The 27,276-nt window shown below is 45.2% G+C and overlaps 2 protein-coding genes across 4 annotated transcripts in view; one reads left to right on the top strand and one right to left on the bottom strand.

Moving 5' to 3' along the window:
* Window positions 1-80: 80 nt before the first annotated feature.
* On the bottom strand, window positions 81-16,205 carry MARVELD3 (MARVEL domain containing 3). 2 transcript variants are annotated; one of them, XM_042918374.1, is made up of 3 exons: window positions 15,774-16,205; window positions 12,711-12,838; window positions 81-1,688 (listed from the first exon to the last, which is right to left on the bottom strand). In XM_042918374.1, exons 1-3 carry the CDS (start codon window positions 16,157-16,159, stop codon window positions 1,051-1,053), a joined length of 1,152 nt encoding a protein of 383 aa, XP_042774308.1. In that variant the 5' UTR covers window positions 16,160-16,205; the 3' UTR covers window positions 81-1,050. The 2 variants fall into 2 exon arrangements, with proteins under 2 accessions (XP_042774308.1, XP_042774310.1); XM_042918376.1 differs by lacking the exon at window positions 81-1,688 and adding an exon at window positions 6,253-7,592.
* Window positions 15,502-27,276, top strand: part of TAT (tyrosine aminotransferase) — a 49,323-nt gene continuing 37,548 nt past the window's right edge. Inside the window, exons 1-3 of one of the 2 annotated variants that reach the window (XM_042918373.1) lie at window positions 16,386-16,473; window positions 19,849-19,951; window positions 20,892-21,060. In XM_042918373.1, coding sequence (XP_042774307.1) covers window positions 20,911-21,060 — 150 coding nt within the window. In that variant the 5' untranslated portion in view covers window positions 16,386-16,473; window positions 19,849-19,951; window positions 20,892-20,910. Of the gene's footprint in view, window positions 15,569-16,385; window positions 16,474-19,848; window positions 19,952-20,891; window positions 21,061-27,276 lie in introns of those variants that run through there. The other variant, XM_042918372.1, reaches the window with a different exon arrangement.

Raw genomic sequence — 27,276 nt, forward strand, 5'->3', positions numbered from 1 at the left:
CTGAGACTAGTAAAGTATAAGAACAGCTATAAAACTTTAGATTAAAATAAGTGAAAAACTTTATTTTTAATTTTCAGTGTTAATGATCTATTACATTCTGAAAACAATCCAGGGTCCTGAGTGATTACAATCTACCTTTGAAGGGCTCCTCTAGAGGGGACTGTCAGGGGATGGAGAAATGAAGAAGCCTCCAGTAAGCCTTTCTAGTCTAATAAAATTCACTACATTTTACTTTTGATATCAGTTGAATAACACATTTAAGAAGTTTACGAATTTGTTTCCATCTGGAAGCCTCATATTTAAGAAAATTATAAGATATTTTAGGAAAGTGAAATCCAATTGAATGACTTGCAACAAAAAAGTAACTTGGACGCTGGCAGAAAAACCCTTTTTTCTCAGCCCTAATGCAGGAATCCTGAGGAGGAACATGCATTCTCAAAGCGTCTCCCTTCATGCATCAGGAATCCTGGCTCCCATCTGTAAGGGAGGAACGCTCCGTTGGACCCAGGCAGTCAGGGCACACTGCTGTACCAACAGAGTGTTCCTTCTAAGAGAGTCAGAATGTAATTACTCATTTAGAACTCAATCATCCAACTGCTTTAAAATCATTCCCCTGGGACCAAATACGGGGGGCAATGGCACATCTCTTTTGATGACCTTAAGTAGTTATGACGGGAAGATATTTCTACTGTAACACTGGACCTGCTACCCCGGATGTGTAATTCTCATCTCTCAGAATTTTTCTGGCTATGTAGCTATTATCATGATTACCTTACCATCTGGTAAGAGAGCCACACCACAAAGGCATCCCCAGACTTGCAATGTTGCTCTTTGTTGCAAAGGTGGAGACATCTTTTTCAAGCTCTCAGCCAACAAAGACTTACTGATTAAAAAAATGAAATGATCATCTAGGTTTGCACTGGTACCAGAGGGAACATTTGTAAAATCAAGTATGTGAAGACCATAGTTGTGTAACGTGCCACTTTAAGGGACACATCTTTTTGAGAGAAACAAGGGAGGTGGGTTGCCATTTAGGTTCCAGAAGAAGTCTCAGAGCGTTCCTGACCACAGGTATTCAGGCGCGTCATTGTAACTTCTGTTCTGTGCTTGGCTGTCTTTGTAGTGCTTCTGTTGCCGGTAGCTCCGCAGGGCCAGCACTACGCTGGCACCGTACGTAACCACCAGAAGACAAGCAAAGGTGGCTGCGGCTCCATCAGTGCCTGCCAGCTGGCAGTTCATCCAGGTGAGACCCTTGCGGGCATAGAGCCGCGCTCTGGCTCTGCAAGTGTCTGTGGCATTGATCCGCAAGGCTACGTGGAGGTAAGTGCCAATGCCTACGCTGTAGCTCACTGCCGCCAGGAGGCTGAAGGCGGCCTCCAGCAGGAGCCACTTCGCCGACAGTTTGGTTAGACTTTGGGCTCCCTGGAGTAAAACGCCCATAGTAAGGACACCCAGCCCCAGAGAAACAGCCACACCGCCATATATCAGGGGTGCCCGGAGGACTGTGTACTGCTGGTCCAGCTGCCGAACCTGCTCCAGCTCGGTGCCCTCAAACGGTGAGTAATAGTTGTTCCCAAAGCCGCCGCCACTGGTGAAGCTGGCACTGAATCCAGCAAGGACAAAGTAGGAGGCCACGATACACATGAGAACCATCCCATTCAGTATCACCTCCACTATCTGTACCACACCTAGGAGGAGAGAGATTCGGGATTTAACGCTGACGTCACTCACACCCAGGAAAACTGTAGGTCAGATCAGAGAAGTACCACTGGGGCCCTGATTTGAAGGACACGGTCGGATTTAACATTAACATCCGTGGTTTTTGTTTTTTTAATACTCCTATGTTCGAAAAACAAAATGCCACTCTGGGAAAAAAATTTTGTCAGCTTCTTAAAAAACGAAAACATACTTACCATGTGACCCTACGACTGTACTCTGGGAGCACTCATCCTCAAGAAACAAAAACTTCAAAGTCCACACAAAACCATGTACACGAAAGCTCACAGTAGCTTTGTTTGTAATAGCCTAGTGTCAGAAACCCAAATGTCCCTCGGTAGCGAGCGGTTAATCAGGTACATCCATACTGTGGAAAACTACTCAGCAATTAAAAGAGAAGGAGCCGTTGATACATGCAACAACTTGGGTGGATCTCAAGGGAATTATGAGAAAAAAGCCAGTCTCAAAGGCACACACTGTATGATTCCATTTATGTAACAGTCTCAAAATGACAAAATTAGGGAGACAGAGCACACAGTTCCATGGTTGTCCGGGGATGGGGACGAGTGGGGAGGGGTTGCATTGTGACTATAAGGGGGGGAAGCCCTGGGGATGCCTGATGATGGAACAGTTCTGTAGTTGATGGTAGTGGTGGCCACATGAATGTAACACATGACAAAACCACACAGACGGGAGTGCTTGTAAAACTGGTGAAGTCTAAATACGCTCAGGAGACTGTCAATGTCCCGGATACAGTATCACACTATGGTTATGCAAGATGCGGCCATTGTGGAAAACTGGGTTAAGGGTATTCAAGTTCTCTGTACTGCTTTTGTAACATTTTGCGAATCTATAATTATTTCAAATCTTCAAGTTTTTTTTTTAAACTAAAAATGACATGAAAAGGTATAAACTGAGGGAAAAAAGTCACTCATGTCCCTGTCCACCCTGCTCTCTACCCCCAACCACTTTCATTATTTCCTGATGTAATTTTCCAGTGTTCTTTATGCAAATAAAAGCACACTCAAATCAGCATTTCATCACCCCTGCCCTGCTTTTTTCACCAGGAAGCATTCCGCACACATTGCTCTGAGTCTTGTTTTGTTCATTTAACTATTCCTGGAGATGTTTTCAGATCAGCTCCAACAGTGTCCACATACTTTGTTAAGTAGCTCCAAAGTCACTGTGTGGATGGCCCAGTCTATTCAACTGATGGACACATGGGCTGTTCACTTGGGGGTTTCTTTTGAGTTTAAGGAATTCACAAATGCCGCAAGGCAGGAGGAATCAACAGGCGAATGGAGACTGAATATCTTCTTGTCCAAGGTCAGCTTTCATTCATCATGGACAGAGGCCATAGCCTCTGCTTAGGTGTACTTGTGGGGGAATGTCTCCTGTCATTCCCCAGGGTTCAGAGATGAGAACTAAGAGGAAAGCACATGACCCCTCCAGTGGGAACACCAGGTTCACGTCCCCACACTTCACTGCTGGTGATCTTACCCCAGTCACTGACTCGAAGCCTCACACACTTCATCTGACGAATGAAGATAACTGCCTGTCTTATCCCACAGGGTGGGGTGAGACTTGATGAAAGCAAGTACATGAAAATACTTGGAAAATCATAAAATGTTACACAAGTGGATGGTATTGGAAGGGGCTTAGTGAGAGATTTAAGAAATTGGACAAGTGTGGTTTCCCAGAAATCAGGAAACCTCTCTAATACATTAGACAGTACCACAGCGTATAAAAACTGGGCAGCTAGAGATGCCTGGGTGGCTCAGTCAGTTAAACATCTGACTCTTTAAAGTTTATTTATTCTGAGAGAGAGAGAGAGAGAGAGAGAGAGAGAGAGAGAGAGAGAGAGAGAATATGAATCCCAAGCAGGCTCCACACTGGCAGCACAGAGCCGGACATGGGGCTCAAACTTACAAACTGTGAGATCATGGTCTGAGCAGAAACCAAGAGTCAGACTCTTAACGACTGAGCCACTCAGGCACCCTATTATCCGATTCTTGATTTTGGCTCAGGTCATGATCTCAGGGTTCTTGAGATCAAGCCCTGCATCAGGCTCTGCACTGACAGTGCAATGCCTGCTCTGTCTCCCTCTCTCTCTCTCTCTCTGTCTCTCAAAACAAACAAAAACCTGGGTAGCTAAATACCAGTTTCTCTAACATACTGGCTTTGCTGATCCTAACTCCTGCAAGGCCCACACAAATTCCTAGGAGGTCCATGGGACACAGCAGCCAAAGGCTTTAACGGTTGAGGAGCTACATTCCTCTTATTTAAATTTGAAGATAACATCAGATCAGAACTGCCCACTCTCCACCCAAGCACCATAAACTACCGGCCACTGGCTCCCTCTAGCAGAGCAAGTGAATTGGCCCAAATATCATTCTAATTCAGGGGGAGTAGTTATCCTCTACATAGAACACCTCTCTCTGCCTTGGTTTTCCTTGTGTACGTGTGTTAACATCTCTCCCCCTGAAGGGAAGCAGGAACACCATCCTTCTACCAGATGGGGAAAGCTGTCCCTTCTGGGACAGATTCTGCCCAAACAGTGGAGTCATGATCCACACAGCATGTATCTGCTAGGATGACGTGAAATAAATCTAGATCTTGTCAACTACCCCTCTGGGCTACAACAGTTGAGAGGAATAATGGTCTGTTGCTGGGTCCAGTGATGTGGGATCTGTTGAAGGAATATAGCCACTGAATATTATCACAGTACCAGCCAGGCCTGGCCTGGCTTAGCTATTAATATCAAACAGGCTCACCTATTTCCAACCTTGCTGTTAGTGCAGAAAGATTCACAGCCATTAGAAGAGGAAAAAAATGCTGACTGCCAGAGCTAGGAGTTTATCTCTATGGTGGGATGGGTCAAGTCTCCAGAAAGAGCAGAAGGCTCTGTAGAAGGAAGTGGACACTGAAACAGACATGAGATTTTTGTTATAAATGGGGTCTTTCTGGGTGAGGCTGGTTTTGTGGCTGAACATGTAATATTCTGCTTAATTATACATCTATTTCTGGCCAACCGACACATGAAAAAATGCTCAGCATCACTCATCATCAGGGAGATACAAATCAAAACCACAATGAGATACTACCTCACACCTGTCAGAATGGCTAACATTTACAACTCAGGCAAACAGATGTTGGCGAGGATGCAGAGAAAGAGGATCTCTTTTGCATTGTTGGTGGGAATGCAAGCTGGTGCAGCCACTCTGGAAAACAGGATGGAGGTTCCTCAAAAAACTAAAAATAGAACTACCCTATGACCCAGCAATTGCACTACTAGGCATTTATCCACGGGATACAGGAGTGCTATTTCGAAGGGATACATGCACCCCAACGTTTATAGCAGCATTATCTACAATAGCCAAAGTATGGGAAGAGCCCAAATGTCCATCGATGGATGGATGGATAACGAAGATGTGGTATATGTACACAATGGAGTATTACTCAGCAATCAAAAAGAAGGAAATCTTGCCATTTGCAACTACATGGATGGAACTAGAGGGTATTATGCTAAGTGAAATTAGAGAAATACAAATAAAGGATTTCACTCATATGAGAACTTTAAGATGCAGAACAGGTGAACATAAGGGAAGGGAAGCAAAAATAATACAAAAACAGGGAGAGGAACAAAACATAAGAGACTCTTAAATATGGAGAACAAAGAGAGGGTTACTGGGGGGGGGGGTTGTGGGAGGGGGGATGGGCTAAAGGGTAAGGGGCATTAAGGAATCTACTCCTGAAATCATTGTTGCACTATATGCTTAGATGTAAATTAAAAATAATAAACAAAAATTATATATATATATATATATATATATATATATATATATAGTAAATGTGAAAAAACTGGAGAGCAAATCAAATTTTTTTATTTATCTAAAATAAAACAAACGTGCAGTCAAGCCAGGCATAAAATGAAAAATAAAATCTCCTTCTCTCCAGAAGCAAATATTCCTAAAGCCTTCTTATGTACATTCTTGAAGAAATTTTCTTTTTTTTAAAAATGTTTATTTATTTTATTTTTCAGAGAGAGCACACACGAGTGGGGAAGAGGCAGACAGAGAGAAGGAGACAGAGAATCCGAAGCAGGCTTCACTACTGTCGGCACAGAGCCCAGCGCTGGGCTTGAACCCACAAATCATGAGATCATGACCTGAGCCAAAGTTGGATACTTAACCGGGTGAGCCACCCAGGTGCCCCTCTTCAAGAAATTTTCTAATCATATACAAGCATATATTTCACTTTCTAAACCCAAATGGAAGTCACTTTTTAATTTGTTTGTTTGTTTTTGAGACAGAGAGCGTGTGCACATGGGCCAGGGAAGGGCAGAGGGAGAGGGAGAGAGAGAATCTCAAGCAGACATCACCTCCAAGTTAAAATTTTTCTTTGGATTTTTATTTGGCTCATGTAATGCAAAGAACATATTCATTTGTACCAAGAATATATTGTAATGTTCCAGAAGCCATAATTTAACATGTAATAGGACCCATTAAATTGTCTGGCCAAAAGTGGCATTCTACTGTTGGGAAAGATTTTACATTCTTTTATTCTGGATGGCTCCTGCCTCCCAGATGTTGGGTTGAATTCTTCATACAATGGCACATTTACAAGAGGTACAAAACACTTATTGAGCTTTCAAGGCCACTCTAAGCAGCTTGTTGGAGTAGCTTCTTTGCATCTCATTGAATTAATCGTATTCCTCTTTGTTCAGCCCACGACTACCTCCAACTTAAATTTTACAGGCAGTGTCTCCCCAGCATCCATCCCTACACCCTGCACCCAGAGCATTAAGGACGTGTAGGATCGGAGATCTCAGTGTGGAAGAACTTCGGGGCTCATCTGCTTAAAACAGTTGTGTTTAGAAAAGTTCAGGCTGAAATGCTTGTCTCCTGGTAGATGGCTTTTCAGGGACTTTAAAGATAAGGTTCTTCAGATTCACTTGGTCACCTCTCTCTAGGTAATCAAAAGTGCCTTGTCCTACAGCACATGCCTCTTCCTTGTGGGTCTCGACCTCCAGTTTTGTTCTGTTTCAATAATTGTGGGTCATCGCTCACCAAGAAAGGACTCTAGAACCCGAGTGTGGTACATCAGAGAACACTGCTCTGTGTAACCCAGAGCTTCATGCAGGATACCAAAGTCGGCCCATCAGTCTTCAAGGGCTGGCAAGTCCCACAGTGAAGTATTCCAGTATTCCAGTCGTTCAGAGTAACTACCATCACTTATATTGGGCAGGACGGTTTTTTACAAAGCCTAAAACTCCAACATCTCTGCAGGCTTCTCTTTCAGCTTCCTGACCTTTCGGTAACCCCTGATGGCCAGCACAGCCCCTAGAGCAAAGACCCCAATGGCTAGCGTAGCAAAGATTCCAACTCCTATGTCTCCCCCATGGAAGCTGCAGCCGAAGCCGCTGTAGCCTTTGCTTTGGTACAGCACCTCCCTCTCTTTGCACACTGGAGAGGCGTAGGCAGCAGAGAGGTGGTGGAAATAGAAGTACAGAGCTGGGATGTAGGCCCCGGCAATGAGTACGTCCAGCAAGCCTTCGATCACCAGCCACAGGGGGCAGTGCCATGGGACCCGCAGGACACCCAGAACAACCAGGAGACAGCAGAAGGCCATGAGGGCTCCACCACAGGCCATGGCCACAGTGACGGTGGGCAGCTTCAGCTGGTAGAACTGGACATCCAGCTGCTGCGCTTTCTCCCCATCAGCACCATCGAAACCACTGTAAGCCCCTCCAAACTGGTAGTAGTAAATGCTCCCCAGGCTGGTGATGCCTGTGTAGCCCCCTGTGGAACTGTAAGACACAGAACTGCAGGCCAGGATCAACAAGTTCAGGAGAACCTCCAGCATCTGACAGCAGGCTGCAAAAGAAGGGCTTGTTACCATTTTCACAGGTGCTGTTTCAGGCTTGGAGACTTCCACCTTGCTGCTCATCTTCCCTGCAGTAGCCAGCACCACAGCAGTCTCTTTATTCCGCGCACACACACCCCCTACCACCACCATGGGGAGGCCCCGATCAGCCAAAGCCGCCTGATGAACATTAGGTGCTAGCGTGCAACTGTGGGCTCCGGAAATGATGCTGGAAGTACTCTAGGCTAGAAAGAGTAACTCTCAAAACAGCTTGCCCCTCATGGGGTGCAGGAAGAGGGTGAGAGAAATCAGACCAGTTACCAACCAGAAAGAAAGGCATCCTTGATAGAAGGCAAGAACATTCTCAGCCCCAGCCCATCCATGCCAAGAAGACTAAAAAATAGTTATCTTCTCTTTAGATACGTTTTGTGGCTTTCTTCAGTTTGAAAGAGGAAACCTCTCCAAGTTTGAAGGAAATAACGCAGAGCTTAAAAAAATACAATGAAGTCAGAAAATAGTATAGAAGTTATACATCAAAATGTCAACTGTGGTTCACATATATTAGAAACAGGAAAGATTAGGTCAATTAAACCCACAAGGCTTCCTGAATTAAAGAAATGTAATGGGTTTCATTGTTCTTAGATTTCAACTCAGTAAGTATGTTCTAAAGTTTAACTTTGTTTTCTTTAGTTTCCCTAAAAAGCAAATTTGGGCTGTGGTTTTTTTCTCGGGGCTAGATTCTCTCAGGGCCCTTGGTTTCTTTGTCTTGAACAAGGAAAGAGCTCCAGCTTTTCCGCCAAAGTTGGCTGCTTTCCTTAAGACCCACTTCATTGAGATATAACTGACATGGAAGAAAATGACCCACATTGAATGTACAGCTTGTTGAGTTTTTTTTTTTAATTTTTTTTTTTTAACGTTTATTTATTTTTGAGACAGAGAGAGACAGAGCATGAAGGGGGGAGGGGCAGAGAGAGAAGGAGACACAGAATCGGAAGCAGGCTCCAGGCTCTGAGCCATCAGCCCAGAGCCTGACGCGGGGCTCGAACTCACGGACCGCGAGATGGTGACCTGAGCTGAAGTCGGACGCTTAACCGACTGCGCCACCCAGGCGCCCCAAGCTTGTTGAGTTTTGACAAACACACATGCCATGCAATCTGAGTCAAGATTCAGAATGTTTTCATCTTCCCAGAAAGTTCCTGAGAGACTGTGGTCAGTCTTTCACCCTCCTCCTCAGACAACCAGTGATCTGCTCTCTGCCATTAGGAATGAGTAGGTTGAGCTTTCTAGAATTTTTTTTAAGTTTATTTATTTTGAGATAAAGAGAGGGAACGAGCGGGGAAGGGACAGAGAGAGGGAGAGAGAGAATCCCAAGTAGGCTGTTCGCTGGCAGTGCAGAGCACAACGTGGGGCTCAATCCCACAAACCATGAGATCATGACCTGAGCCAAAATCAAGAGTTGGACGCTCAACCAACTGAGTCACTCAGGCATCCCTTTAGAATTTCATATAAATGGAATCATATCGTTGTGTGTGTGTGGCTTCTTTTTCTCAGGATTCTATAAGGCTGGGCGCTTCTGAGCTTGAAATTATATATCCTGAATGGTTGCAAGAGGTCAGCTGACTCGGGGTAGACTCCCAGCAGCTCCCAGGGGTTTAGAGAACCAGATTTTGTGCCTAGGTCCAGCTGGTGATGCCTGTGTGCTGTATGAAGCTGTGTTACATCTACATGTTCTGTAACTGGAATGATTCACTCTCATGTATTATCTTAACACTCTTCAATTTCCCCCCCAAATGCAGATAGCATTATTTTCTTTAATTATAAAAGTAATACATACTTACTGTAAAAAAATATATATATAGACAGAAACATATAATGTAAAGGTATCTAAATCCCAACCAATTAAAAAAATAACCACTGTGACCATTACTTTTTCTTCTGGACTTTTCTGTCATATATGCATAATTTTTCTATTGTTTATTTGCTTTTAGGTGAAAAATGGGGACCTACTCTACTATTATTTAACCTATTTTTTTCAGTTAAGAATATAGTGTGAACATTTTTTTCCATCTCAGCAAATATAAATCAATATACTTCATATTTTTAAAGGATGTATAGAATACCACAAGTTTAAATAATTCCAATGTAAAGAACATTTAGGGTTTTCCCAATGTCTTTGATGTATGGGAACAAATATGTATATTTCTTAATACGGTGTGGGGAGAGCAGAGACCCTACAAGCCCCTTATTCCTATTTTATAGGTTTTATTTTTATTTTTATTTTTATTTTGAGAAAGAGAAAGAGAACAAGCACAGGCTGGGAAGAGGGGCAGAGGGAGAGAATTTTTTTTTTTATTTTAATTTATTTTGGGGCACGTGGGTAGCTCAGTTGGTTAGGTGTCCGACTTTGGGTCAGGTCATGATATTGTGGTCCATGGGTTCAAGCCCTACGTCGGGCTCTGTGCTGACAGCTCAGAGCCTGGAGCCTGCTTCAGATTCTGTGTCTCCCTCTCTCTGACCCTCCCCTGCTCACATTCTCTTTCTGACTCTCTCAAAAATGATTAAATATTTTAAAAATTATTTATTTTGAAAGAGAGAGAGAGAGCATGAGCAGGGGAGGGGCAGAGAGAGAGGGAAGAGAGAATCCCAAGCAGGCTCTGAACTATCAGCACAAAGCCTGATGTGGGGCCTGAACCCATGACCCCTGAGATCATGATCTGAGTGGAAAGGAAGTCAGGTGTTTAACCGGCTGAGCCACCCAGGTGCCCCAGAGAGACAGAATCTTAAGCAGGCTCCATGCTTAGTGCAGGGCCTGAGAAGGGGCTTGATCCCACGACCTGAAAATCATGACCTGAACCAAAATCAAGAGTCAGACACTCAACCAACTGAGCCACCCAGGCACCCTTCCTTATTCTTATTTTAAATTTTATAGAACCAGAAAAGAATAAGCAGGGCTGAGGGAGATGCGCAATTAACCTGAATGCAAATGTCATGATTTGAGCACTACTGGTCGAAGGGGAGAGAGAAAGACCAAAGGCAAAACGAAACTGCTCCAAATAAATCAGGGAGCCAAGAAGGAGAGCAGGAAATGCACCCAGGGAACTTGCAACTCCTCACCTGTCCCTCCAGACAATAAATGAGTACAACCTGTACATGCACATGCACTGGTGATCTGAGATACAAACGGGGACATTTGTACCTGCTTTTTGTCTCATCTTTAGTCTCAGCCCCTGAAGATTTTAGTATCTGAGGGGACTTGCTCATAAGTGAATGTGGGACCCCGCTCTTTGTGTCAGTGTCCTGACTGTTCCACTGAACTCTTCCAAAGCATGGCTCAAAGCCCCAACTCCTAGGTCTCCCTAGGAAGTCAGAGAGGGACACAGCTTCCTCCCTTCTCCACCAGTTTGCTGGAAGAGGACATGATTTCACCAAAGAGGAAGTCACAAAAGATCTACTCTAAGACAGGGCTGAAAATCTTCAGGTGGCCTTTATCCAGGCATGCATTTCCTGCTGGAGACAAGTTCCTACGTTTAATGGCTGTTTCAACACAACACCAAGTATTGTGTACTGATGTGGGTTTCTGAACATCCAGAATCCTTAAAAAGCCTTCAATGGTTAGCTTGGGACTAGTGAACTATCCTTTCACTATCTTGACTCAGAAATGACCTCTAGGCCCAAAGCCAAATAGCCAGGAGCAGACAAAGCTAAATCAAGGTGCATTTGGGTCAGGAGCTTCAAGTCCTGCCCTCTCCTCTTGGTAAAATAATCACAGAGGAAAACATACTTCTACTGAGAAACCTGTTAACCAGCCTCTGGCTTATTCCTCTTATTTTTATCAGCAAGAAAAAAAGAAAGGTCAAGTGAGTAAACCACTTTAGGTCTTGGAGTTACTCCAAGTTTGCATTCCAGCTCTTCCACTTAACACCTGAGCTTAGATACCTCTCTGAGCCTCCGGAGTTACTAAGTGAATTAGAAGCAATGAGGTTGTGCCAGTATATGTGAACTAGAGTGCAGATTCTTGTATCTGGATTGCCTAGAGCTTTTTCACGAAAGTTCCATAGAATCTCACAATCATGTGCATCATTGGAATGATCCTACAGTACATTTTCAGGGACAAGTTCCTTGATTTCTCACCCTTAGGCTGAGAAGTTTTCCCCCTTAGTCATATGCAGCTTAGAAAAACTTCTCACCAAATCATGTGATTTGGGCTCACCCTGGCAAACCAGATTTTCTTCATAGCTGGCAAGGCCAAACACTCAGGTTTGGATGGGAACTCTGGGAACCACATTTGGAGCTGATGCATGATATCATTTAAGTGTTTTTGCTAACTGTGTGTTCTAGTAACTGTGTTTTTTTTTTCTTTTTGTTTGTTCTCAATGAAACAGTACAACAGGGGCATCTGGGTGGCTAGAAAAGTCAGTTAAGCGTCCTACTTTAGCTCAGGTCATGATCCCGTGGTTTGTGGGTTTGAGCCCTGCATTGCGCTCGGTGCTGACAGCTCAGAGCCTGGAGCCTGCTTCGGACTCTATGTCTCCCTCTCTCTCTCTCTCTCTGCCCCACCCTCACTCATGCTTTCTCTCTCTCTCAAAAATAAGTAAACTTAAAAAAAAAAAAAAAAGAACCAGTACAATAGAAATTACCCATGTACTTGGTATATAATAAGGTAAGTATGGTTTCACAACATCTGTGTGTGTGTGAACTTGGTCTTAATGTACAATAAATTTCTTACTATGGATCTCAGTCAACAAGTATTAACTGTAACATGAAATGCTACTAGGCTGCCCCCTCCAGGTGGCTCTAACTCAGCCCTCCCACAGCTGACAGCTCATAGCTGGTTCTGCCTGCCATTCTTCCACCTCTGAGGCCTGAAACCTGCCAGCATTGCTGCTTGCCTCGCCAGACCCCAGGGCACATCTGAAGAGAAGCACCGGAAATCTAGCTGTACCTTTCAGACGTTCCTACTCTTTTGGGGAGGCGGGGGGAAGGCGGGGTGGGGGGAATGAGAACCTCATTGCAATTATGGAAATGAAAATGCTAGGGACCCAAAAGGGAAATCTACTTGAATTTTTGCTTCGCCAGCTCAGATCCCTTTGAGAACCATCAGCAAACAGTAAATGGTCAAAATGGCTCACCTCTCCCAGTGCACAAGTATTTGCATTTATGGCATTCCAGGAGTCCTTCAGCCTCTGACTGGTAATATTCCACTCCCTCTTGTCCAGACCTGGGGTTCGAGGGCAGGTATCTCCCTGAAGTAGGTTCACTATAACCAAAAACATATATGGTCATTAGGGGCTTCAAATTCAAGAGCTTGTTCAGTATTAGAACACTGAACATCTCGAACTGGGCCCAGACATTAAAGAGATGGGCAGAACAGAAACAACATTTGCCGTAGTACTTCATATTCCAGAGATTTCCCTGGTTTAGTGGCCCCACAGAGTATCCAAATACTTAGCCCAACATTGTTAAGCTACCACGTCACATATCTCTACAATTCTGAACACTGATTTGATGCTAGTCTGTCCACCTGCAGCTAACTAGGTAGCCAGGAGCCACCTTTGTGAGCCTAGGTTTTCAGTCATCACAGACCCGGCTTTCTTTAAAACTAGTTTGCATTCAAGGAGCCTGGGTGGCTCAGTTGGTTAAGGATCTGACTTCAGGGGCACCTGGGTGGCTCAGTCGGTTGGGCGACTGACTTCACCTCGGGTCGTGATCTCACGGTTTGTGGGTTCGAGCCCCACATCGGGTTCTGTGCTGACAGCTCAGAGCCTGGAGCCTGCTTCCAGTTCTGTGTCTCCCTCTCTCTGCACCTCCCCTGCTAGTGCTCTTTCTGTCTCTGACTCTCAAAATGCAAATAAATGTTAATTTAAAAAAAATTTTTTTTTAAAAAGTATCTGACTTCAGCTCAGGTTATGATCTGATGGCTTGTGAGTTCAAGCCCTGCATCTGGATCTGTGCTGACAGCTCGGAGCCTGGAGCCTGGAGCCTGCTTTGGATTCTGTATCTCCCTCTCTCTGTCCCTCACACTCTGTCTCTCTTTCTCTCTCTCTCTCAAAAATAAATAAACATTAAAAAAAACAAAAACAAATTAGTTTGCACTCACAAGACTCTGATGCCCAGGCTGGCATTCTCTTCATTCTCTTGTTACTTTAGAAAGATCTTAGTCTGCAATAACTCTCTAGGCCTATGGGTAGTACAGACAACTTTGGAAGTCATCTCTCTCTCTCTTCCTCTGCTAGTTCTGGCACTTTTTTTCTTTCCCCCTTTAGCCAGCATATCCTGAGCTTTGTCCGAGAAGCAATGGTGGGGTCTGCATTCCACCTACTCGGCTCCAGGGATCCTTCTAATGTTCTCATCATGGATCTCTTGGGTTTGAAATCCTTAAACTCTTATGGCCTTGGATAAAGTCCAAACTTTTAGCACAACACAGGAGAGCCCTTGCTCTTCTCTCTTCACTCACAACCTCATACTCACAGACCCATCCATAATAAACTTCCTTTCTCCACCCCCAACCCCCCACTCCCACCCCCCAAAAAGATGACAGCATTCCCATGCTCTAGGTCACTATGGAAGCTATTTCTCTGCTTGGAACCCCTTTCATCTTCCTCTCCCAGTCTTCCCATTCTTGCCCCTTTTCCAGAACTCAGCTTTGTGGGCATTGTGCTCCAAGAAATCTTCCAGATCTTAGGCAGGGGATCTGTTCTCTTCAAATTGGCTTCCCCTGAAGTGGCACATTTCACACTGTGCTGCAACCAGCCCGTTTACTTGTCTGTCTCCTACCAGACTGTGGACACTGCCAGGATATCTCACCCATTAAGTAATGGAGCTCTGGCTCCTACATCCTGCTGATTAAATAAAAGCTTATTGTGTAGAGGAAGCGTGGAAATAGATTGTCCTTTGGTTTCAAACCACCAACTGTCTGTGAGCCAAAAACACAAAAGTATTCCCTTCACTCGTTTGGGGCTGGGGTGGTGGACTGGGACACTGACTTAGAAGGAAATCCAAAATGTAGCTCTGAAGAGCTACCAAAGCAATTTGGCTTTGGTCAGGGATGAACAATAACTAGTGCCTGTGACTATATCTGGGCACACCCTTTTTCATAGTTTGGCTAGTTGGTTTTAGATAATGTAACATAAGCTCAAGATAACAGCTTTCCCCGCTGTGTGGACACAACAGGGAGGGAGGCCAAGCTTAAGCCTCCAAATCCTATAGCAGAGAGGAACCTGACTCCTCCGTAGAGAAGAGGGCAGGGGTCAACCAGAAAGCAGCCATCACTCTAGTACTTTTCTCCTTGTTGGCCTGGCACATAATCTAATGTGGGCATTCAGTAATATTTGTGGAGTTGGATGGAATGTTTGAGGGAAAAAAGACCAACGCCCTAGAAGGAGGTGTGGGGTCTAGGACTGCCTCCTCTCCTGCCTTCCATCCTTACCCTCTCTCAGCGTACTAAGTCCTGCAGAACAGCAAGAGGCTTTCACCTCACAAGGCCCATAAGGGAATTCTCTGTGCTCTACCGGGCAAGGATGGCACACTGTGTTCATTCAGCGGGGTGGGATCTGAAACAATCATGGGATTTGAATGAGGCTGCCCGGAAAGACTTCAGTGACAAAGGTAGGGAAATCTCTGCCCTTCGGTGGGAGTTTTAGGTGCATTTAGTTCTTTGGCTAAACCGGTAGCCTCTCCCAGCTGTCTGTTTTGAAACGCATATACCCCTAGAAGAAGTTGCAGATTCAACTATTAACCCTTCACTGGGCGGCTTTTAATTAGCCCTTGGCACTGGGACTTGGAGGTGGGCTGGTTTGGGAACACTGGACAAAGGTCTCAGGGTCTGAAGCCCCAAGGGGCAGTCGTGTGGGAGGAGCCTCAAGTTAACACCACCTACTTAATCTCCTTCCCACCGCTTCCCTTTCCTGTCCTGAAGTCCTCTCTTCCGCCTTACCTGGTCCCTGGCCCTGCCACTGCTAACAGGAGTGGTTTCTACTTTGTTAATCAGGTTCGGATCAAGAAGTGGGGGCACCGTAAGGTTTTCTTTCCCTCCCAGGTCACCTCCAAGAGTGCAAAAGGGAGGAATGGCACTGCCTTTCTTTAAGCCGGCCTCTTAGGCCACGAAGCCGGGGGCGTGGGAGCAGCGCAGACAGGCCGCAGACCCAGGCTTCCTGGGTGCCCAGGTCTCAGGGCGCCCCTTAACCCCACCTCACCTTGTCGGGTCACGGTGCCCGAAGCGCTCCTTCCTCGGGAGCGACGGCTCCGTGGTTTCCCAAGGCGCGGGCCAGCGGGGCGAGGCTGAGTCCCAGGTCGGTTTGCGGGGTCCGTCCGGTGTCCGGCTCTGGCGGGACTTTTCCCAAACTCTTTGTTCACCCGCGCGAAGGTCTTCGACCCTGTGTCTGTCGTGGCGGGGGTCCCGGTCCCTCCCCCTGTCCCGGTCCCCGTCCCTGCGCTCGCCCCCGTTTCTCTCCCTGCGCCGGTTCCCGTGTCTGTCCCGCTGTCGCTCGGGGTGGAGGTCTCGGTCCGGACGGGAGTGCCGGTCTGGGTCCCGCTCTCTCGGTCGGGCACGGGGCTCGCGAGCCCCCGACGTATCTTCCATGGCCCAGTTCCGCGTCCCCACCCCGGAGCGACCCGAGGGCAACAATCCACAAGTTTCCCGGGCAGGTGGCCAAGCCCGGGGGCGGGGCGGGACGCTCACCTGCGCGCACGCGCACTAGCGGCACGGCGGGCTCGGGGAGGGCTTACCTAAGCGCGCTGCCGGCAGGGGGCGCGGCTGGGCGCTCGAGAAGCGAGAAGCGCGTGCTGGGCTAGGGCTTGGGGGTGTGGCTCGCTGCTCTGCGCGCAGCGGAGCTGACGACCTCCCGCCCACCACACCTCGTCTTCTTTGGCGTATCCTCTCAGTGACCCCGAAAGGTGGGTGGTAAAGGGAAGTGAGTTCTCGACTTTCTTAGCCCCGTGGGTGTGCGTTCCCGGAGCGTGCGCATCCGTTCGCTCACCCATTTTTATGGCCCTCCAGCCACCCAGTCACCCAGCCGGCTTCCCTCCACTGGCCCTCTCTGTCTTCCTCCCTCTTCTGCTGTCCTTACAACTGTGTTGTTCAGGGGTGCTTGTGGCCAGTTCGTCTACTGCAATAGCCCTGGGCTTATGAACGTTTTTTAAAATGACTAACCTACGTGGAATAGGCAGCTTTTTCTTTTGTCAAGTGAGGATATTTAAAAACATAAAATTGCCGTCTGTTAATGAATCCTTTAGACAAATATATGTGAGCACCTACTCTAGCAGGCCCTGAAGATACAGTGGCAAACTCTCATTGCAGGCGCTTCCCTTCTGGCGTGTGTGGGAAAAGAGAGAAAGGGCCCTAGAGGAAGAAAGAAGACAATGTCTAAAATTTAACAAGGAGGAGGGCAGGTTTCTTTCTGCAGGTCTGAGAAGGGACCTTTGAGTTCAGTCCTGGATGAGAGGAGGCAGCTTTGGGGATAGCTGACAGAACGTTCCAGAAAGAGAAGCTGAGTAATGCAGAGAGCTGGAGAAGAAGGTTTCTGCGAGGGGAGTGAGAGGGGATGGGATGACGCTGAGAGGTGGAGCAGGTGATGTAGGGTCTTTAGGGTGAAGAGTCTGCATTTTCGTTCTGAAAGTAATGGGAAAACACTGAATAGTTTTGAGCAAGAGAACGACTTGTTCTGATTTATGGTTTTACAATACTACTCTGGTTTTTGTGTGGAGGGTGGATGACAGGAGGTCAAGGGTAGAGGCATCAGATGAATTAGGAAGCCAGCAAAGCAGAGGCGCCTGGGTGGCTCAGTCACTTAAGCATCCGACTCTTGGTTTTGGCTCAGGTCATGGTCTCTCAGGTTTGTGAGTTGGAGCCCCATGTCGTGCTCCACGCTGACAGCACGGACCCTGCTTGGGATTCTTTCTCTCTCCCTCTCTCTCTCTGCCCCTCCCCTGCTCGCTCTCTCTCTCTCTCTCTCTCTCTCTCGCAATAAAAAAATAAACTTTAAAGAAAGAAGAAGAAAAAGAAGCTACCAAAGCAATCTGATGGGTGATAGTGACTCAGTTGCTGGTGAGAAATATTCAGATCCAGGTTGTGGTTTGGAGGAAGAACTTACAGGATGGATTGGATGTAGGGGAGTGAAGGCAAGTGAGAAGTGACTGGGCGGTGGAGGCAGCCATTTACTGAATTGGGAAGACTGGAGGGAACAAGATATGGGGAAAAGTGGAAAGTTCCATTTTGGACATGCAAAATTTGAGGTGACTGTGATTCATCTAAGTGTAGGTGTTCAGTTGTGAAGGAATAGGTGAATGAGTCTGGAGCAGGGAGAGGGTGGGGTGGAGACACTCTGTGGGAGTAAAGGCACTCACCTGAGGACAGAGGGGTTAGAGTGCAGAGGAAGGCCTTGGGCAGAGTCCCTGGGAAATCTAACATTTAGAGCCAACACTAAGAGGATTAAGAAGTGCTGAGTGAGGTAGTAGGAAACCCAGGAGGGTGAGATCACAGGCCTACCTGCCACACAGCAGCCCACAGGAGCCCTGTGGACCTAATCCTAGGGCCTTCCACAGATATTTATTTGAACGATACCCTGTTCTGAGCCTGGCACAACTGTGGCTGTATAAGAGGCCTGGTGAACGGGCAGACACAGGATGGTTCAAGTGGCAAAGTGCTGCCTCTCTCAGACCTTGCCTCTGGGGCTCTGGAACCCTCTTTTTGAATAAACAACCCCCCTCACCAGCTCACCTTTTTGTTTCCCTTGTTTTTGTTTTGTTTTGTATCTTTACTTTTTTTTTTTTTGTAATTCCCAATTGTTTTCCATCATTTTATTTTACACCCTACTCACATGTATAATAATTTTCAAACAGTAGTAGTAAAAGCATAAATAACAGTTATGTATCCATTGTAATCTTCACTTTGCTAACATGTTTATATTATATTTTGTGGCATATTAAAATCATTTATTCTAGATGGTGGAATTATGGCTGTTTTAATTTTCTTCTTAATTCTTTTTTTTAATTTCCCAAATGTCTACAATGACCATATGATACATTTCTAAAAACAATTTTTTTTAATTTTATTTTTTTATTTTTTAAAATTTACATCCAAATTAGTTAGCATATAGTGCAACAGCGATTTCAGGAGTGGATTCCTTAGTGCCTGTTACCCATTCAGCCCATCCCCCCTCCCACAACCCCTCCAGCAACCCTCAGTTTGTTCTCCATATTTATGAGTCTTTTCTGTTTTGTCCCCCTCCCTGTTTTTATATTATTTTTGTTTCCCTTCCCTTATGTTCATCTGTTTTGTCTCTTGAAGTCCTCAAATGAGTGAAGTCATATGATTTTTGTCTTTCTCTGACTGACTAATTTCACTTAGCATAATACCCTCCAGTTCCATCCACATAGTTGCAAATGGCAAGATTTCATTCTTTTTGATTGCCGAGTAATACTCCATTGTACATATATACCGCATCTTCTTTATCCATTCATCCATCGATAGACATTTGGGCTCTTTCCATACTTTGGCTATTGTTGATAGTGCTGCTATAAACCTGGGGGTGCATGTGTCCCTTCGAAACAGCACACCTTATCCCTTTGGTAAATACCTAGTAGTGCAATTGCTGGGTGGTAGGGTAGTTCTATTTTTAGTTTTCTGAGGAACCTCCATACTGTTTTCCAGAGTGGCTGCACCAGCTTGCATTCCCATGTAATCTTTACTTTGATCGACTACTTACTGGTTTGCTGCTATGTGGGGCGAACCATTTGGGGCTTGTTTTCTCTCTCCCTTTCTAAAAATGTTTTTATTTATTTGGGGGGGGGGTTGGGCAGAGAATGAGCTGGGGAGGGGCAGGAGGAGAGGGAGACAGAAGATCTGAGGCAAGCTCTGTGCTGACATCAGAGAGCCTGATACGGGTCTCAAACTTACAAACCTTGAGATCATGACCTGAACTGAAGTCAGATGCTTAACCTACAGAGCCACCCAGGCGCCCCAAGCTTGTTTTCTCTTTTTATTTTTTTATTTGTATTTTTATTTATTTTTTTTAACATTTATTTATTTTTGAGACAGAGAGAGACAGAGTATGAACAGGGGAGGGGCAGAGAGAGAGGGAGACACAGAATCCGAAACAGGCTGCAGGCTCTGAGCTGTCAGCACAGAGCCCGACGCGGGGCTCGAACTCACGACCATGAGATCATGACCTGAGCTGAAGTCAGACACTTAACCGACCAAGCCACCCACGCACCCCTGTTTTCTCTTTTTAAATAGTGCTTCACCCTTTGCTTTCTCTTCTCCCTTCACAGACACCATCACTCCGAGCACCAAGTCCGCTAAGGGCAGGGTCTCTAAGAGTCATCTGCAAATGCTTCCCATTATGTGCTCAGTCAGGATTTGCTAAGTAGACAGGTGGGTAGATGCATTTGCCTTTTTATTCTTGTTAGGATGCTTTGTGGAACAAGGAGGACACGGATATGTCTTTGTGGGAGGCCGTGGAGGAAAGTCTTTCCAATCTCCAGGTTATGTGCCTTAACTTCTCCACAAACTGTCTGTGGCAGATTGCCTTTTCTAAAAAAGACCACACCAGTATTTCTAGCCCCACATACTCTTCCAAAACTTTGGCACTGCCCCCTCAAGATGGGGAGTCTCAATTCCCATCCTGTGAGCCTGGGCAGGACATTATGGTTGCTGGACAAAGTGATTCAGTGCTGGCTACATAATTTGTGGGGCCCAGTGCAAAATAAAAATGTGGGGCCCTTTGTTTAAATATTATTGGGAATTTTAAGATGGTGACAACAGAGTGGTAAACCAAATGTGGGTCTCTTCTAAGTACGGAGCCCTGGGTGACTGCACAGGTCACATTCTGTGAAGCTGGCCCTGAATAGAAATGGCTTCTAAGTCCTGTCATAAAAGGCAGTGCAGGGGCGCCTGGGTGGCTCAGTCGGTTAAGCGGCTGACTTCGGCTCAGGTCATGATCTCGCGGTCCGTGAGTTTGAGCCCCGTGTCGGGCTCTGTGCTGACAGCTCGGAGCCTGGAGCCTGTTTCGGATTCTGTGTCTCCCTCTCTCTGACGCTCCCCTGTTCATGCTCTGTCTCTCCCTGTCTCAAAAATAAATAAAACGTTAAAAAAAAAAAAAAAAAAAAAAAGGCAGTGCAGCTTCCTCCTGGCTCTCTCTGAGAATGCTCCATCTTGGACCCCAGTCAAGTAATGTGAGGAATCTCAGGCTACATGAAAAAGCCACGTTTGGGTGTTATGGCTGTTAGTCCCAGCTGACAACCACTGTCACCTGCAAGATATTGGTGAATAAAATATAAATATAAAATCTTTTGATTCTTTTACCTTCTTCCAGGAACTCGTGGACAGACATTATGCATATAGTAGAAGATTACAAGGACAGGAGCCCTCTTGTGAAGGTTGAATGTTCAACCAAAGCAAAGAGCACCAGTAGCAGATGGCCAAAGACTATAGAAAAGGAAAGTACTCGCCCGTGGTGTGTTAAAGAGAAATTTCCTGAAAAGGTAAGATCACAACTCTCATTCAGATATAAAACAGACACATGCTAAACCTCTTATTTAACTCAGTAGTCATGGGGGGAAATCAGGCAGATGTTACCACAGGTTCAAAAGAAAATCTGAAGAACACACCCAGTATAGATCAGGAATCATGAAACAGGTGTACAAAGGAGGCAAAACCAATTGTTTGCAAAGAGCAAAAGGAAAATCAGTTGAACCTCTACCAGACAAGATAGAATTTGTATGTCCAAAGGTAAAATTTTACTTTTTTTGATTGTTATTGATTATCTACATTTTAGAGTTGTAAAATAACACCGTTTTCTGCTGAAGCACAAATAGAAAGGCATTGCCTTTACTTAAACTGGAAAAGTGGGATGCTACATGGTCTTAGAGATTTCGAGTTTGGGAAAATGTAGCAGGAGGCTAGCTCTGAGGAAAAATAGTATACACTGCTGGTTCTTTTTTTTTTTTTTTTTTTTTTTTTCATGTTTATTTATTTATTGGGAGAGGGAGAGAGAGCAAGGGAGGGACAAAGAGAGAGAGAGGGAGAGAGAGAATCCCAAGCAGGCTCCGCACTGTCAGCACAGAGCCCAACTTGGGGCTCAAATTCACAAATAGTGAGATCTGACCTGAGCCCAAATCAGGAGTCAGACGCTTAACCGACGGAGCCCCCCAGGTGCCCCTACACTGCTGGTTATGACTTAGCATGCTTGGAATGAAGCCTGGGCATCTGCAGTTTTTAATAGTCCCACAAAGCACCCCATTTGAGAACCAATCTGTTAATATAAATTAGCATTCAATTTTCCACCAGAAGGGAGAGCCTAATGTGAGAATAATCCAAATCCTCACCTAAATTTTTTCTTAAAAAATAAACATTTCTGTTGGTTTGGGATATGTTCTATGGCACTTGGCGGTGGAGGGTTGACTTTCCCACTTGTGTTCTTAACTCTGAGTGGTTTCATTCAGCCATCCCTATCAGGGAAACAGTCCTTCAGGTGTGTGGATCAAGAGGAAATTCCTGCATATTCCCTGCATCTCCTGGCTCCCTCTCTCTTTCGGAATATCCTGTGCTGGTCCCCAGACTCCAGGCTCTAGCTCTGGTGACAGAGAGGACTTCTGACCTTGTTTAGTCTGCAGCAAGGGCAGAGCTGGCCAGCAGGGGGCAGCGCAGGCTCAGGGTGGGGTGTCCTCGCCATACTCCCCTTTCTTCAGCCTGAGCATTTCCTTGCCCAACTGGCCTGGGTGACTCTATTTCTCTCATTGGAGGTGTGATAGAAAAAGCACACAGTTCAGTTTAGTTCAATCTTTCCTGAACTTTGCATACTACATATATGACCTTAGGAAGTTCGTGTTTGCAGAATAGGGATAATTGTACCCATCTCCTAGGATTAAATCAAGTAAATATGTGTAAAACACTTGAAGCAGTGGTTGGCAAAGTTAATACTGTAAAAGTATTCACTGTTCTTACCGTCACCGTTATTGTTTATCAGGCACTGTTGACTCCTAAGTGAACGAGACTGTCTTTTAAAGTTCACACCCTTGACGCAGGGCAAGAAAAAGATGTGCGTGGGTGTACACGGGGTATGGAGGGGGCAGAAGTAACCAAAAAACAGCTTCCCAGAGGACAGAGTGCTTTTAGGAATATGTAAGACAAAGGGGCTTGGGAGTTGGGGAGCAAAAGCAGGGGACAGCATTCTAAACAAAGGGGGCGGCCAATGGAAAGGCAGGTTTGGGGAGCTTCAAGTTCAAATCCTTCTGCTTGAGCCAGCCCTGGGAGCAAGGGAGGATGTGAAGGGAAAGGAGACAGAGATGGGTAGGGGCCAGATCATGACTAGACTTGAAAGTCAGGGGTGCCTCTGTATCTCAGTTGGTTGAGCGTCTGACATTGGCTCGGGTCATGGTCTCACAGTTTGTGGGGTTGAGCCCCACATTGGGCTTGTTGCTCTCAGTGCATAGCCCGCTTCAGATCTTCTGTTCCCCTCTCTCTCGGTCTCTCCCCTGCTCACACTCTCACACTCAGAGATAAATAAAACATTAAAAAAAAATTTTTTTTTAAAGAAAAAGGAAAAAAGAAAGTCAGCCATATGGACATGGACTTCCTGCTGCAGGTCTGTGGACTCCAAGCAAGGGCACACAACCTCCACTGTGGGGAGGGAAAAAATATTAGTGCTTTAATTTGTAAATGCTATCTTGTTGGGAATTTCTGTTTCTTTCTTTCTTTTTTGCGTTTATTTATTTTTTAAGGGGATACATATATTTTTAAGTTTATTTATTTATTTTGAGAGAGAAAAAAAGAGAGAGAGAGAGAATCCCAAGCAGGCTCCACGCTGTCAGCACAGAGCCCCACATAGGGCTCGATCTCACAACTGTGAGATCATGACCTGAGCTGAAATCAAGAGTCAGACGCTTAACCAACGAAGCCATCCAGGTACCTCATGAATTTCTTTTTCTGTACCTGATTTTCTAATATGTGAATACAATGGTACACATATGTAATTTATAAATAAATGCAGTTGGCCCTTGAATGACACAAGGGTTAGGGGCACCAAGCCCCTGTGCAGTCGAAAATCTGTGTGTAACTTTTGACTCCCCCAAAACTTAATGGTAACATAACAGTCAACTAATGCATGTTTTGTATGTTATACATGTTACATATTATATTTTTACAATAAAGTAGGCTAGAGGGAAAAAATGCTATTAAAATCACTAGGAAGAGAAAATACATTTACAGTGATGTACTATACTTATTGAAAACCATCCACATGTAAGTGGACCCATGCAGTTCAGACTCATGTTGTTCAAGGGTTAACCGTATTTGTCTATTGGGATGCATGCTAGGTTTATGACTACAGGTCATGCAGAACCACCAGAAATGGCTGGCTTTTAACCAGGAAAATGACAGAAATAGCATCTCAGGGGCACCTGAGTGGCTCAGTCTGTTAAGCGTCCAACTCTTGAGCTCAGGGTTGAGCTTGCAGGGAGACCTGGCCCAAGTTGAGGCGTTGGCATTGGGGATGGCAAAGATGTGGACTTGAGTGATATCAAGGAGGTATTTAGTTCCATCAACAGGAAGTAGTAATCTCTAAGTGGCAGGTAGCCAAGAGCATGGGGAATAAAATATCAAATGCTCAATGAAAACAAACACTCAAAGAACATCAGGTACCCAATGATTTTCAGGTGTTGGTAGCTATAAATTTTTATTACAGAGAATATAAGTCCGAGGTTGAAAACTGTCACTTGTATTTGGACTGTAAAGGTGACCTTAACTGAGTCATGAGAGAATGATGATTCCTTCTTGCTAGGAAGGAGTCAGACTACACTCTTGAATGAGAATGGTAGGAGGCAGGACCATTGCGGGGAGGAAGAGGAGGCTACGTTTCTGGAAAGAAGGGACTTAAGCATATCTATAGACTCAAAAGAGAGGGGATCAATGAAGGGATGAAAAACAGAAACAGCTGCTCCAGTAGAATCCCCAGGGCCTGGTCTCCTGGCAGAGTATCATTCCACTTCTCACCAGAGAAACCCCTTCTCTTATCAAAGTGCTCATTTAAAATGGTTAAACAGAATGACTCTTACACAATTATAAAGTGTGTATCAATGATTTATTTAGCTTTACTTATTTATTTAGATTTTTTATTACTAATGACAGACTGGCAGTATGAGAAAATTGGTTCAAAGGCCTATGGGAGAGACCAAAGTATTTCTAGACAATGCAAGACAACACACCAAAAGAAGATGGTCAAGTCAGCTCCCAAACTGGCTAGTGTCTTACTGGCTGGATGAGTTGAATGAGCAACAGCCCCAGTTTGCCCAGGACACTCCTGCTTTTATCACTAAAAGTTCTTTGTCTTGGGAAGTCCTTCAGTCCCAAAGCAAATGGGAACAGTTGGTCATCTTACCTAAAGGACCATAAGCTATAAGCTTTGAAGTTATTCTTTCTACTAGACAGGAAGTCACTTCAATCTTTACTTTCCAAAAAGCACTTGCAATTGACCAATCCAAAAAAGGATCCAGCTTTACAGAACCTGACCCTGAATCAAGACAAGTGATATGTCAAACAAAAGTACGCTACCCCCTAGAGAATCAGTAATTTTGGTGTGGGCCTGCTCCACAGCACTCCATATAGCATTGAAGACATGCAGTTATCTCTTGCCTCATTTCTAACTGTTGAATAATTTTTGATACTCTACAAAATAAAACAAAAAATAATTTCTGTACCTCATCCACATTTCTGTAGAGGAAAGAAAAATTATCAAGGGCAGCCTCAGTCCTCAGAGCTGGGGGGACTCCTCTCAGTATAAGCCATTCACTTGCATAATTAAGAATTACCCCTCTTACAAAAAACATTAAAAAAAAATTTAAAAAGAAAAAGGGGTGCCTGGGTGGCTCAGTTGGTTAAGCGTCCGACTTCAGCTCAGGTCATGATGTCACAGTCCGTGAGTTTGAGCCCCATGTCGGGCTCTGTGCCGACAGCTCAGAACCTGGAGCCTGCTTTGGATTCTGTGTCTCCCTCTCTCTCTGCCCCTCCCCTGTTCATGCTCTGTCTCTCTCTGTCTCAAAAATAAATAAAAACATTTAAAAAATTAAAAAAAAAGAAGAATTACCCCTCTTACGGTAGCTATCATTTTGAAAGGTTGCAAAAGGTTTAGATCCCTGGCAGGTCAGAGTTCAGTCTCCAGGGACTAGACCCACCCAGATAATCCAGGATAATTTCCCTGCTATAGGATTCTTAATCATATCCGATAAGTTGCTTTGGCCATGTGAGGTGACATATTCGGTTTCCGGGGAGTAGGCTGTGGAAATCTTGGGGAGTAGGCTGTGGACATCTCGGAGGGGGACATTCTTCTCTTTACTGTACTGTGGGTCAGTTTGAGGAGTGCTTTGACTGGGTCATTTGTAGGTCTCCCATGAGGCTGTAGCCAAGAGTTTGGTTAGGACTGTAGTCATCTAGGCTTTAATGCGCCCAGAGGATCTGCTCCAAAGGTCATCCAGTCACGTGGTGGACAAGTTAATGCAGCTACTCTCAGGGGGCCTCGATTCCTCTTCACAGGGGGTGTCCATAGGATTGCTTGGGTATCAAGGCATAAGGCTGGCTTCTCCCAGAGCAAGAGATCAAAGAGACCAAAATGGAAGCTGCAGTGAATGCTTTTTTTTTTTAATTTTTAATTTTTAAATTTTTAAATATTTATTCATTTTAAGAGACATAGAGTGTCAGCGAGGGAGGGGCAGAGAGAGAGGGAGACACAGAATCTGAAGCAGGCTCCAGGCTCTGCACTGTCAGCACAAAGCCCAACACAGGTCCAGAACTCATTGACCGTGAGATGGTGACCTGAGACGAAGTCAGACACTTAACCGTTGGAGCCACCCAGGCTCTCCTGCTTTTCTTTTCTTTTTTTTTTTTTTTTTTGCCTTAGAAGTCACATACTGTCACCTCTTCCATGGAATCATTAGTCATGCAAGTCAACCCTTACTGCACGTGAAAGGACCATATTAGGGCATGACTATCAGAAGGGAAGGATAACTGGGGCCCTCCGTGGAGGCCAGCAATCCCAAATGTTTATTATTACTCATTTTTTGATGTACGGTATCATTAAAAAATTTCTCAGATTGTGGAAACGTTTTCAAAGCATCATTTTTAGAAAAAGTCTATGAGTGCATGTGAATGTATTAATTGTAAAAGTAATGTAACATCGGGGCACCTGGGTGGCTTAGTAGGTTGAGTGTTCACTCTTGATTTCAGCTCAGGTTATCTCACGGTTTGTGAGGTCGAGTCCTGCACTGACCGTCAGCTGTCAGCACAGAGCCTTCTTGGGATTCTCTCTCTCCCTCTCTGCCCTTCCCCTGCTTGTGTTCCCTCTCCCCATATAAATAAATAAACTTAAAAACATTAAAAACCAGGAATGTAACATAAAAAGTAACCTCTCCTAATTATAAACTGCTTTCATTTTTGCATATTCTATTAAGACTTTGTCTGCAAGGGTGTCTGGGTGGCTCGGTCAAGTTAAGCATCCGACTTTGACTCAGGTCATGATCTCACGGTTTGTGAGTTTCAGCCCTGCATGGGGCTTACTGCTGTCAGCTTGGAGTCCGCTTCAGAGCCTCTGTCCTCCCCCCACGACCCCACACAACTCTTCCCCTTCCCTGCTCATGCTGTCTCTCTCTCTCTCTCTCTCTCTCTTTCTTTATCTCTCTCAAAAAAATAAAAAAACTTGGCAAAAAAAA

This window comes from Panthera leo, chromosome E2, assembly GCF_018350215.1.
Source record: "Panthera leo isolate Ple1 chromosome E2, P.leo_Ple1_pat1.1, whole genome shotgun sequence".
Taxonomy (NCBI): Eukaryota; Metazoa; Chordata; class Mammalia; order Carnivora; family Felidae; genus Panthera; species Panthera leo.

Coding starts and splice junctions, on each gene's coding strand:
- MARVELD3 (XM_042918374.1), bottom strand. CDS start 16,159: ATGGAAGATACGTCGGGGGCTCGCGAGCCCCGTGCCCGACCGAGAGAG. Junction 12,839..15,773: donor GGGCACCGTGACCCGACAAG/GTGAGGTGGGGT, acceptor TTTTGGTTATAG/TGAACCTACTTCAGGGAGAT. Junction 1,689..12,710: donor ATACTTGTGCACTGGGAGAG/GTGAGCCATTTT, acceptor CTCTCCTCCTAG/GTGTGGTACAGATAGTGGAG.